Source organism: Equus caballus, chromosome 17, assembly GCF_041296265.1.
Source record: "Equus caballus isolate H_3958 breed thoroughbred chromosome 17, TB-T2T, whole genome shotgun sequence".
In the NCBI taxonomy this organism is placed as follows: Eukaryota; Metazoa; Chordata; class Mammalia; order Perissodactyla; family Equidae; genus Equus; species Equus caballus.
In genome coordinates, this window is record NC_091700.1 from 65,552,011 (window position 1) to 65,565,899 (window position 13,889).

Here is a 13,889-nt window from a genome sequence, read left to right on the forward strand (position 1 = left end):
AATTAGTTCTCCAAAATGATGTTCTCATTAATATGGTTCGAACAGTAGAAATAAAAAACATTATTGTGGCATGTCTGCATTCTGTCCCTAACCATGGGAGGTGCAATAATGCACTATAAGCGTTTTTACATTTATAGTCTGAATGATGATGCTTTATTTTTTTTCTAAAGGAGAATTTATAGCAAATGGTGTTATATATCTCGAATGTCTAAACATATACATGCTATCAAAATTGATGACATACTTTCCTTCCCCATGTGTTTACGTATCAATTTTTTATTTTGTTCACACAAATCCTGTAATTTAGTGAATAGAATTAAAAAATGGAGTTCTTTTCCTGTAATTGAAATATTTTCAGATCACTTTTATAACTCAAAGTATAAATAACATTTCTCAAAAAATAAAAAAATCATATTTATGCTCCATCTTAAAGAAGCTACTCTGAATATTTATTAAGGGTCCTCTCAGATGGCCAGGCTACTTTTACTGTCTAAGGATGGATGAAAACAGAGAAAACAGATTTTGTGAATATGAGTCACTAATCTATACTACTAAATGGTAATCTTTTTCAGTTTTGGTAGACATCACACACATTTTCTACTGCTACAGTCTTCAGTGAGCAAGTTAATCGAAGAGAATGCCATCAATTTTTTCCCTTGATAATAAAGGTAAAAGACGCAAAGTGAAAACCTATTTTAAATAAATTTTCCTTAAATTTTAAGATGATAATGTACTGCCTAAAAAAATAGGAAATTAATGTATTGACCATAATGAAAAACTGACTTCCTAAACTGTCTAGTTAGTCATAATAATAAAAAGCATCATCAACAATAATCTATATAAAATTACAATGATCGAGGATTATTTTCCAACCTATCCTCTGATAGTTCTCTCAGTCCTGTAGCCAGTCACTGTTGGTACAGCACTATGAAAAGTTATAAGTGGACATATATTATCGTTGATATTTGCTGAGCTTTTTAATGTTTTTTAAAAACATATTAAAATTAAATTTTCCTTCTTACAAAGGCAATCTCATTCCATTCATCCTTACATTTCTAAATTCTCTAAATTTCTTTTCCATACTCACATTGTCCACACAGATGTAGGTTATACCTTCTAAATTAGTATCATCTGTGAATTTCACTGATACACTCTGTTTAACCACTCTTCCATATCACTAATTATGATGTTAAATCCAAATGGATCTAGCATTGATCTTCAGGTCCCTCTGCTAATATCTTTCCCAATTTCCATTTATCACTATTCTTTGATTATGGTCTTCAGACAGTATTCAAGCCAAGCCAAAAACATGTTCATGAACAAGTCAATTTAATTCAATTTTTCAATTTTATCTACAGCAACCATACATTATTGTATTTTCCGTTAATAACTGCTCTGTTTCAATACTTAAAAGTAATTTAGTTATACAGTGGCCGTTTCCTCTCTCTAAATCTTCAATTCCAATTCATTATTCCTGATATCTCTATAACCCCAGACTCAGCACCTACCACCTATTGTTTTACTTTCATCAGGAAAAATGATGTCAAATGTATTACAAGCTAAGCCCAATAATTTTGCTTTAATTTACTCTGCCTAATATTTGGGCAATGGAGCAAGAACTGAAATCACATGATAAAACCTCATGATATGTCACAACTTAACACAAATATTTAATAACAACAATCATGCTTTTTTTTTTTTTCCCATAGGAACCAAGAGTTTTGAAAATTAGATCCATGGAAATAATATATTGAAAATAATTTTATGTATGTAATAATTATAATGAATTACATTTTATTACTATTTTGAGCAACTTCATACTTAACTGCCCACTATGTCCAATTTTATGTATAATTAAATTAAATTACATAAGAAGCCATTTCCAGCAAAACCTACAGGAGGGCTTCAGCATTTGGAGGTTAAGCATATCTATGTACATTCAAAAACAAGATTCACTTTTTTACATACATCTTAAAAGAATAAAAATGCTTATCCTGAAATCATAAGAAAACATTATTCTAAATTTTATAAAATATTAAAACTCATGAGTATCTCTGAGACTTTCTATTTAATAATAGTAACTGGTTGTCTAGTTAAATGAGTAGTTAACAATGACCTATGATAACTATGGCACAATAGCTTGTTTATCCGTTACTGCCTGCAATCAATATCATCTTTTGTTCAACTTAATCAATGCTGTCTTAAATTGATTAGCTGCATTGAAATGCTGCCAAACACCAGAAACCAGTGCCAAGGGACTAGAAGTAAATTTATTATTGTTTTGTTTTGTTCATAGTAATATAATTCCAATATTTATTTTTTAAAATCGAGAAAAATAGTTCGAGGTAATATCTATGGTGATTACATATTTCTAGGTGAATAAACAATAGTCAATATGCACTGCAGGCAGCCCAGAAATCAGCTTTAACCAACACTCCCCCTCCTTTTTTTTATGAAAGCCTTCCCCTTTTAAGCTAAATAAAGACATTTTAAAATATGGAAAATTAGGTTCAGGTAACAAAAAAATTCTTGTAAATTTCTGCAAACACTTTACTGTGGGAATAATTCAACATTATATTATAAGTAAAGACCAATTTTCTGAAAAAAGAAAAGTAAATTGTATATTAGAGTAATAATAGCTTCAGTGTTTACCAGTTGCTAGGCACCATAAATACTTTAACTCAAAATAATAAAATTTAACATTAACAACTAAAACTTAACTATGTGCATACTATTGCCCAGTATGTGCTAAGTGCTTTACATGGATTATTTTATTTAATCCTCAAAATAACCCTCTGAGTTTAAGCAACTACTAAAGAAAAAAGAAAATAGTGTAACAGAGATTTGAATCTAGACCTGACTCCTAGCAGTTCCTAATTACTAGTTCTGTGGAGATGACTAAATAACCTCCACTCCTACATTAAACTTAAGGGCCTTTTTTTAAGTATCAGAAATAGAAATGTTCATAAGACAACTCTACAAAAGCAAATTTAAACACTTTGAAAAAGATCTTCTAAGTGGTAAGTTGAAGTAAGGTTCAATTTAGGTCTGTTACAGAGTAAAAATCTTAGAGTATCATTTAGCAACTCTGGTCAAACATATACTGAAAAAAAATGAAGAGGTTCTCCAAAAGTCTTATATTAATTCAAAATTGGATTTGTGTTTGAATTTAAATTTATCATAAGGTCCTTGCATGCTAAGTTGTAGGGATGTGGCTAAGGCTTTTATCTAAGTAGTACAATTAATTTCTCAATTTCTTTTATTGCCATTTTATTTTCTTCACTTAAAGTGAAGTTTTCTCCAGCATGTCTAGAAGTGTCTATAAACATGGTATAGGCATAATGACTGATTTAAAAGTAAAAAACTGGAAGGGAAACACTTTTTTCCAAGTGTATAACATTCCCTAGTAGCTGTCAATAGACTGGAATTTTTTAGGTCATTAACAGGAAATGTGCTAAGTATCCTAAATGACTGGTGGAGTTGTGAGTAATTAGCCTATAAGAGAGCCATTAAGTCCAGAAGTCAGGCATGGAGGAAAGACCACGGAATTTGGAGTCATAAGTTTGGATTCAAATGTCAGTGACCCCAATAACTCATAATGCAAACGTGAGAACATTAATTAGCCACTTTGAGCTTTAGTTATCTCCCCTTTAAATTAGAATATACAGGAAAGGCTCAGTAAATATCAGCTCCTAGTCCACCTCACTATTTCAATAAGCAAATACTTCCACTTCCTATGTAAGATCCCTAGGTCTTAATGAGAGAAAGTATATTAGTAGGAAATTCATTGAGTGCTAGAATATTTGAATCACTAAGAAAGCTTGATACAGATATAAATGCCACTCATAAGAATGACATGCGTTATGGTGCTTTGGAACTGTAAGTTACTAAACAAATAACAATAGTAATATAATCATATTTTAAAAGAGAAAGGAGGGCATATTTTAACAATCCTAATCTACAAACAATCAGGAGGAAGAAAAGGGGATGTGAAAAGCACCTGGACTAAATTATATTCCCAACTCTGATTAACTCATGGGGTAACCTTTAACAAGTCATGTACCCTCGCTAAGTCTCAGTTTCCTCTTTGCAAAATGAGGAGATTTAATTGATTTTTGAAGTCCTTTCCCAGTGCTAAAGCAGTAACATCATAAAAATGTGCTTGACATATCATCAGTGTTCAATAAATATTTGTTGAATAAATGAATAATTTTTATATTCAGCATGTATCTTCAAATATCTAGGAAGTAAAAAGAAGATATTTTTAAGTTGGAGAAAAAAAAGATTGTCAATGTGAAGGCATGTCTTTCATGTCCTTTTATTGGAAGAATATTTGGTTTTCTATGATCTGAGATCAGTCAAAAAAAGAATAAAAAGCCAAACAGTTTTGATTATGGCCATTGGAAGTAAATAAAAGAGAAGTACTTTCAAGTGAACTGGAGATTTTGCAAGCATAACTTGCAGATATTCTAAGAAGTCAGAGGAACTGCGGTCCACATTCCCATTGATTTTAACAATTACTTTTTGGTTTAAAAAGACAAGTTTTACTAAGACATAAAAAACAAAAAACTGTTTTGAAAGTGAACTTTCCAGACTTTTGGGAAATTTATAAAAGATAAAACAGCACTAATCCACATTTCTCCCATGTTACAGTTCATGTCTATGTATTGATCTTCTAAACAATATATAGAGAAGATTTAATCATTTGAAATTCTAAGACACAAATCAGAAAAGAAGCAAAAGGTTAATGTGTATTAAACCAAAGAAGAAAGTGTTATTTAAGAAATGTGACTATGGTATGTGAAATTAAACATAAATTTAAAATGGAAAATTGTGTATAAGTGAATATTCACAAAATCCAAATCTTAGGTTAAATGTGCAAAGAAGAAAGTAACATTACAAATGCACACAAGAAGAATAAACACATACTGTTAATTCAGCTACGGGATATGAAAATTTGCTCTGCCAGAATTTGTAATTCTGACTTTTGTAGGCAGAGTCATAGTATCCTTTACTTCCTCCCATCAGTCTCTCCAACCAAAGTCTGAGAAATGACAGACCCATAAGGATCCTCAGCATCCACAAACTCTAACATAGGTCCTAATTCGTCAATGGTTGATACTTTCCTTCAGGGAACAAGTAGCAGGCACCAGGATGTATCAAACATTCACACTACGAATGTGGCACAAACACTTGACACAGTTGTGAATAAAATAGGCATGGTTCATGCTCTGCCTGGCTACCATCCAGGGAGAGGAAGACACTGAACGAGACACTACCAATGCACAGCATGTGATGACAGAAAAGTGAAAGGTATGGTGAGAACTTCTAAGACGTCGAACTAGACCCAGGGGCCAGGGAGGTGATGCAAGGGGGAGTGTGGAGTCTGGGAGGCGTGCCTGGAGACAGTGACTTCTAAGATGAAATTGAAAGGATGAGTAAGCCAAGCCAGGGAAGAGGAAAAAATATCCCTGGTAGGTGGAGAAAGATGTGAGCCTTTCAGGAAATGAAGAAAAAATTCCAGTATGGCAGAAGCACAGAGAGTGAGGGGAAGAGCTGTGATGGTGTGTGCAGGGCAAGGGAGGGAAATGTCGAGCTCCGTTCTCCCCTCATTATATATTAAGAAGGATATGGGATCGGCAAGATGAGGGCACCATAGGGAAGGAACACTGGACGAAGACAGGGTGCAGGGGGGTGGGGGTGAAAGAGCTTTCGATTTTGTGCACTGGGCCTTGAAGTCCCTGTGAGACAGCCAAATAAAAGTTGGATATTATCTGGAGCTCTGAGGAGATGTCTGAATGGGCTGGAGAGATATTTTCTTAAGTTGTCAAAATATTTAAGTTAAATAGACCATTTAAGTGGATGCCATTGCCTAGAGAGAGAGAATAAAAAAGAGAGTAGAACTTAGCTGAAGAAAGCTATCACATTATAGATTTGGCTGCACAGAGTGTATGGCTGTGCATTTATGTGTGTGTTGTCAGAAGTGATTTGGGAGGATATTTATTAACTAGTCCAAAAAACTGTTCAATGAGTATGTATTTGAACTCTGTCTACTCTATGTTAGCAAAAGATATTAGAAAAAGTTTTAAAGTAAGAAATTTTTCAAACTCTAACACATATCATAACATACAAATATGTAACTCAAGGCATGAGAGAGTTAATCAGCATACAATTTAAATCCTAAAACAAGTTGTTTGGGGCTGCCCCATGGCACGGGGGTTAAGTGCTCAGGTTCGGCTTCAGCGGCCAGGGTTCACCGGTTCGAATTTTGGGTGCGGACATGGCAACACTTGGCACGCCATGCTGTGGTAGGCGTCCCACATATAAAGTAGAGGAAGATGGGCATGGATGTTAGCTCTGGGCCAGCCTTCCTCAGCAAAAAGAGGAGGATTGGCAGATGTTAGCTCAGGGCTAGACTTCCTCAAAAAAAAAAAACAAACAAACTTGTTTTTGTAGTTTTTCCATGTTTACTCTATATTCATAACTCGTGAATTTTGAGTTTTCAGAAATATCAGCAACGAATAATTTATCCCTATGTAGTATGAACTGATTTATCTTACTTATTAAGACAAGGAAGTAAATTATTTAGGGCCTGTTTGCTTAGGAATATTTTCTAAACTGCTTTCTGGTTTCCTCTTCCCCTCTATAGTTTGACAAAGGTGGTGGTACTGAAATGCCAATGAGGCAATATTTAGTCTAACCTGAGGTGCTTATGTAGGGATAACTACTCGGCACTTGAGCAAGTGTCTGACTGCCAGGTAACTAACTCTTGCGCCAAGCATGGTATTTATTTATTGTCAAAATGTTATAAATAAACAAATACATGACAAGCATAAATAAACGTGAATTTCCCTTGTCTTTCCTAATTAAGTTGAGTTTATTTTGGAATAGAGAATAATTTCATTTATGATTGGAAGGGAAGCAAGAAAGAATACAAGACACCAGAGAGAGAAAATGAAGGGAGCAAGGGGTTGTCTTTGCATCATTCGTGTTTTTTACTCTTTAATTATTTTTTTGAGGTCATATTGGCTTATAACATTGTGTAAAGTTCAGACGTCATTCTTGAATTGTGAAACAACAGGTGCTCATGGCTCCCAAAATGCATGACAGACCATCTCACAAATTAGTAATGAGTTCTGGTTCTTTTTCTTTGCCTTTCCCATTCTTCTGCTTAGACTTAGAATTTAACCAAATAGCCTTTTATATTTGATTTCTTTTGTTCACAGGTAATTTTGTTCTGTTTGTTAGCTTACAATGTACTAATTTAGTTTGAAGTTTAAAAAAAAAACTTCAACAGACTAAATGAGTTAATTTAGTGAGGTTAGAGTAGCAAAAAATGGTCTCTTTGCTCCAGTATCTTAAAAGTCTCAGGTAGTTCAACTGCTGGTGAAATACCTTTTTAGCAACTAACATACAGAAACACAGATTTAACTACAGTGGTTTTTTAAAATTACATTTAAAAAATCATTTAATTCAAATCATAAATAGTAGTTGTTTTATTGAAAACTGTGCATTTTGAAGAATATAACAAAATCATTAAATCTGAGTATGCAAAAAGTAGAATATCACTGATTATTCACATTAGAATAGAGGAAGACATCTTCTTAATCGACTGGTTGAAAGAATGAATGAAGTGAATGAATATGAATGAAGATTTCATATTACAATTAAACCAAAGCATTAAATCACCCCATAATCATTTATATTTGACTTTAAGTTACTATGTATAATTGTTGTTCAAATGCTTTGTTTCCTTAATTATAAAGTTGTTTGGGTCGGTTTTCTGTGTTACCCAACTCACAGCATTCTGGATAGCAAAAGCAAAGCAATTTATGATTAAAAGTTTCATTCAGAATAAACAAATCACAATAGAAATTGAGAGTTGTCAATATTTCAACCTTATAAGCAAGACTTTATCCATTTTAAAGTGTATATTTTAATATATATGAATTTTACAAATTCAAATAAAAATAACTAATCTTTATTGGTTAGTAAAATATTACTAATAGCAAACTCATGGAATACATATTATGTCAACTATGCACAAATCTTTAATCATTGCCTAATCACTTCTAAATATCAATGACAAATTTCCTATTTGTATGCAGGAATATGTTGTCTATAATTTTTCTTGGATTGAGTTCTGACCATCTTGAGGATTCCGTTGATACAAGATAATTTATATATCACATCTACCTGGAGACTCATGTGCTTTGTTAGACCACTTTGGACATTAGCTAAAGTTAGTGCATGAGTGGTCCCTGTACACACAAACCAGCGCTGATATTTAGATTGACCTTATTGAGGTTATTGTCCCTGATGATGAGGATAGGCTTTGTTATTAGTAATTTGTTAATATGTGTATGCAATTTTTAGAAGAGAGACACAACAGAAATCGTATGATTTTAATAATATTATATGCACACACACATATATAATTTTGCTGAAATACATAATGACTGAAAAAATGAAGTTTTTCCTACATCTGCAACTGCATATGTATCTAAAGAGATGTCTCTCATAATAACATATGGTTCAAGCCCTTGGATTTAAAAAGTAATTACCATAGTCTCAGGTAAAATAAATTTAGGCAAAAAACAGTCTCCAGGAATGTTTCTTCAAGTTTCTGATTCTTACTTATTGCATACATGATACTTTACAAAAGTTTATTTCCTTTACACTAAACCAAGAATGACACTTTTGGAGCTGATTAAGTAACACCATTAATGCTAACAAATTTTCCAAAACTCATTGAGCTTAAAATGCAAAATGAAAGCAATTGGAAGGATTTGAGTAGTTAATCATTTTAGGCTTCCCCTTGAAGAACCACCTTCATCTAAAACAGAAAACAAATGCTCTTTTTACTGTTTAGTATTCATGTTGTCAGATTGAGTTTATTGTCTAGAATAGATGTTAGACTATAAATGCTACCTTCAGATTTTATTCTTTCCTAATAGTGTGGTCTTGGAAATATACATGTTTAGCTCTTCTGAGTGTTTAATACAACTCCCTTTAGTATTCTATGTATGATTTTGCTCAGCAGATTTGTGTTATTAAAATGTATATAATGGCATACAGAACATTTGGAAAATTCACATAGGACAAAACAATCTTGTTTATTGTTAACATTCAACTAGTCTATTTTGCATATACCTTGCAGTATCTATCACAAAAACAACAAGAAATTTTTAAATTTTAAGAGCCACTTATTTGATTAACCCATGCTTTTCTTTATAAAGAATAGAACTTATAAATTCTTCTTGCATTAGATTGGGCTTCAACCATTCAATAAAACACATTTACTGTGTCCAGGATTAAATCATACATTGTTTAAAATTAATTATTCCTTTTTAATTGCATTGTATAAACAGAAATGACCTGTTAATTTAAAGAAAATCTATCAGCACAAAATGAATTCACTCATATAAACAAGCAAGATGAACTTGACCTTGTTTGAACTTGTTTTGATGTGGCCCAGATGGTAGGCTACATGCTTGAATAGCAGGCTAAAGCTGAGGAAAAACTCATATAGCAAGATCTAGATTTATAGCCTTTTGCAAATTCCTACCTTGTATTGTCCTTTCAGCATCTGTTCTGCCGCCACTGCGGTCAGCTTCTATCTCTGGGGTCAGAGAGTCTAAAAGCACAGAGAGGTAAGAGTGACACATATTTCATTTGATTCCTATTGTCCTTTAAAAAAAAAGCAACCTGTTACTTTGGTGCTGAATTAAAATTACATAAATCTTTGTCATCTTTTAAAGGTTGAACAAAGACTATAACCATAAGAATTATCGAAAGATTTGAATAGATAAATAAGTAATGGAAAATTGTTCATAAAATGGGATGGGGGTTGGGAAGTTCTCAGATTAATATTTTATCACGTTTCGGTAGAGACCGATTTAGTTAAACAGAGAAGCAATGTCAGGTCCCAGATACTGGAGTTAAGTAACAAACTGTGGAAGCACCTATGAAATAAAGCTTTTCCCCAACACACGTGGTTATTCTTCCCACTATGCTTTCAGCTACAAACACAGTTTAATGAATCACAAGACCTAGAAATATATAAACCACAAACACATGTCTAAATTGTCTTTTGAGAGTTAAAAACGAAAGTTAGTCAGCCAGGCATAAAGAGGCACCCTCTTACCATTTAAGACCCTGAGACTATCTGTAGAAGCTGCCTGTTTTAGCGTTTGTTCTGCTTGCTCACGCCGTTTTGTCTCAAATTCAAGTGCTTCCTGCAATTTTCTCTTTGCCTTCTTCTCCTTCTTTAGCCTCTTTTGAACTATGGCTAGAAGAAAGTGTAAGTACATCATTTTAAAGAAAATTTTTGCAACGTTAAAACTTACAAATGACCTACATTTTTTATAAAATTCATTTTCTTTTCTGCTGGACCGAGGCTACCTATGCAGAGGAAGTTCAAAACAACTCCACCTTTACCTAAAATAAATCCCAGTGAAATGTCCAAGGAGGCCAATTTTCATTTAGCCTTGAACTATTACATTACAAGTATGCCTTTAATTGTCATATGTGGGAACAGAGTTAATGGGAAACTAATTTTAGTAAATATTTATATTCACTGATAAAGGAAGTCTGATTAAATGAATTTTGTGCTTTAGACTCTGCCCTTGAATCAGAATAGTGCAGAGTAGTTTGCATAGTGCAAACCTCCATAAGTATGCCTCCCATCTCTTTATAAGGTGCCAATTTTGAATAGCAAAGGGAGTATTTCCCCTACACTTTGCAAAACCATGTTACACCAATTAGGTTTTTAATAATTCTTTCTTAAAGTTTTAGAAAATGCAATAAATATTATTGTTTCTGAGGAGCTAAATACTCTTCATTATTGTTAACACATATAAGCAGAATTTTTTTGGATGAAGCTATTGTAATTTTCTTGGAGATATGAATAATTTCTTCACAGAAGATTTATATGCACTATAACATATTTTAAGAAAATTATATTTTTACTCTGCAGGAATCCAATAGAATATAAAACTTCACTGCTAATAATAATGGGCTACTGCTAACATTAATGTGCTATTTATATTTTAAAAAGTAGATTATTATAGAAAAAGTTGATTATGATGCATTTTTCTCCTACTGGACAGTTTATATCTTTATATATGATATATTGTCAATAAATAATAACAAATAAAAATGTTCTTCACAAAATCTATGTTAACTCTACTTTCAGAATGATAATTATTTTAATTTGTACAATACTTCATATAATGTAAGCAATCAACATATGGGAAGCATACATGTATTTTTCTCTGAAATAATTTTTTTGATAGTTGATAAACATTGTGGATGTGAATGTGACAGAATCAGTATGGGAAATCCTTCTGCTCAAGTTAGTCATAAGGAGTAATCATTCCAAGTCTATTATTTGATTTCTTACTACAGATTAAAGAACAAAAACATTTTTATTTACCACACTAGTCAAAATATGAAATAAGGTAATAATGGTTCAAGTCAGAATTTTAGTTTCAATTTCTAATTTCCACATCCCGTTTTTATAATTATTAATATTGTTAAGATGACAGATCAATAATTTGTTGGGTTTATTGTTGCTAGTATCATCAAAAAACAGAAACTGTTTTTTCTTCTTCAAAATGTACATTGGCTACAGTCTTATGAGAAAAAAACTAGTTTCAAATAAATGCTAATTTACTTTGTTTAATAGTGTGAAAATCATAGCTTGTCTTAACAAAATTACTGGCCTACTATTTCTCTTTCCAAAGATGATTGTTTATAAGTCTCTATGAAAAGAAACAGTAATTTCTGAATTATTTATTTGGATTGTAAATTTCCGTTACACTAAAAACTCAATACCCAATGCCTTGCCATTGACCACTCGTTGTTTCCTCCCATGTGATTGAACCAAATAGGATTGCCATGTTGTCTCTTCAGGGTAACACACTGCTTCAATAGACACATTCATAACAGATAATTATTGGTAGTTATTACCTTTAATTTATTTTTCACAATTAATTAAATGGGAGGTTCATGGTGTATCTGTGAAATGTTTTGCCCTCTAGTGGTTAAAGAGATGAAACAGAATGCAAATCCTCCAAACATGTTTTAACCAATAAAATTTTGAAGGCTTCTCAAACAACCAAAAAGCTACTTTATGAATTCAAGGGTCTGCCTCATGTTTTCTAATAAAAACACTTCTCTAGGTGAAAACAAAATCAAGACATGGCTATCTCGTGGAAGATGGTTCATATAATGAACTTTGACCAATCTTCATTATTCACTTAGAACATCCCATTATCAATGTTTATATCATTTTATTTTAGTACCTAAACCTATGTGAATCTACATTATTTAGAACTGTGCTATACACCATGGGTGACAGCTTCCTAAATCAACCTCATCCCGCAAACCCACTAGCTGTTGCTTTGGACTAAATGAAAAAATCTACTAATTCCTGCCAGTTTTAAGAGCAAAACAAAAACAATGATTCTCAAATGACCATGTCAAACATATAAAAGGAGAACATGTGGAATATTTATGTTGGATACTTATTAAATGACAGAATAGGAGCTCTCCTTCTACAATACTTAGAAGAATCTAATAGTTGAGGCAAAGCGGAAGCTGGTTGTAAGGAAAATACTCTTCAACCTCAAACATAATTAAACACACAAATATGAATGACCTTCAAAATTATCCATACATGCACTGTAAAGTGTGTTAAAAGAAGCAATTCACAGATTGATAATATCATTATTTTTACCCAATAAAAATTCATATCGGTTTCTACCCTAATGTGTACTTGACCTTGTTGGATGAAAATGAGGCATTCAGAAAGAAAATTATACAAACACTCAACTTTGGTCATTTGTTCAGATATTCATCAGTCTTCAATTTCAGTTGATAAATATCTTACTAAATCTGTTTCGCTTGAATAATCAGTATTTTCTATTTTAGCTTTATGACTTTAACTCAAGTTTTTTCAAAGGGCGATTGTGAATGAATATAAAATTTTTCTTCGTGGCTGTCACCTTATCAGAGTTCATTCTTATCTTAAAATTATGAATTTGTTAAACTCTATAAGCAATAAAAATTATGTGATTAATGATATAATGGATATATTTCAATTCCCTGAGGTATGAACAAAAGAGAAACCATGTACTTTGGAGATGAAGAAACACAGTGAGTCCAGGATTCAGATCCTTCTCTGAGCTTTAGCTACAAGTAAATTAACAAAAAAGCTACAGTCTCACAGTAAATCATCAAACATAGCATTCTTATGTTGAATGTTTTATGTAAAGTATTAAACTTATTTGGAAGTTTGAAAATACCTCTATTCTTTTGTTCCATAGCCAACTGCTTCTCAAGTGTTTCCCTCAGTTCTCTTTCCCTTAAAAAATCCATCTTCAGCTCTGTTTTTTCCAGTTGGACCTGTTTTTCTTGAGCTCTGGCATTATCTATGGCAACTTTCAAGAGCCCCTGTACAAAGAAGGTATTCAGAATTGTAATATTTTGGTACAAAGCACATTTCACTCATTACTTAAAAGCATTTTAAAAGAGAGTAACCCACTTATCAAATTCTTTAATTTTTGTTGTGCATTCACTCTGTACTCACTAGGACAAATAGTATATCTAAAGTACAAACCTTCTAAATCTAATTAAACTATTTTAGGCAAACAAATATTCTTGACATTCAGGTTCAGTTGCTTCTAATTAGAATATCTAGATTTAAAGCTAAATGAGAGCAGCATATAAGCCTGTCTAAAAAATAAGAACTGAAAAGAAAATTAGGCTGAAACTCTTCCACAAGTAATTATCTGACATAGTTTATACAACCCCACAGGATCCTGGCAGTACCCACCTATCTCTGAGAGCTCATTCTCTACCACTCCCTACCGAGATTATACTAG

At 32.4% G+C, this 13,889-nt stretch overlaps 1 protein-coding gene across 1 annotated transcript in view; it reads right to left on the reverse strand.

Moving 5' to 3' along the window:
- Nucleotides 1–13,889, reverse strand: part of DACH1 (dachshund family transcription factor 1) — a 407,110-nt gene that overhangs the window by 25,283 nt on the left and 367,938 nt on the right. Inside the window, exons 8-10 of the mRNA XM_070240348.1 lie at nt 13,311–13,458; nt 10,148–10,291; nt 9,569–9,637 (exon numbers count right to left, since the gene is read on the reverse strand). Coding sequence (XP_070096449.1) covers nt 9,569–9,637; nt 10,148–10,291; nt 13,311–13,458 — 361 coding nt within the window. The remainder of the gene's footprint in view (nt 1–9,568; nt 9,638–10,147; nt 10,292–13,310; nt 13,459–13,889) is intronic.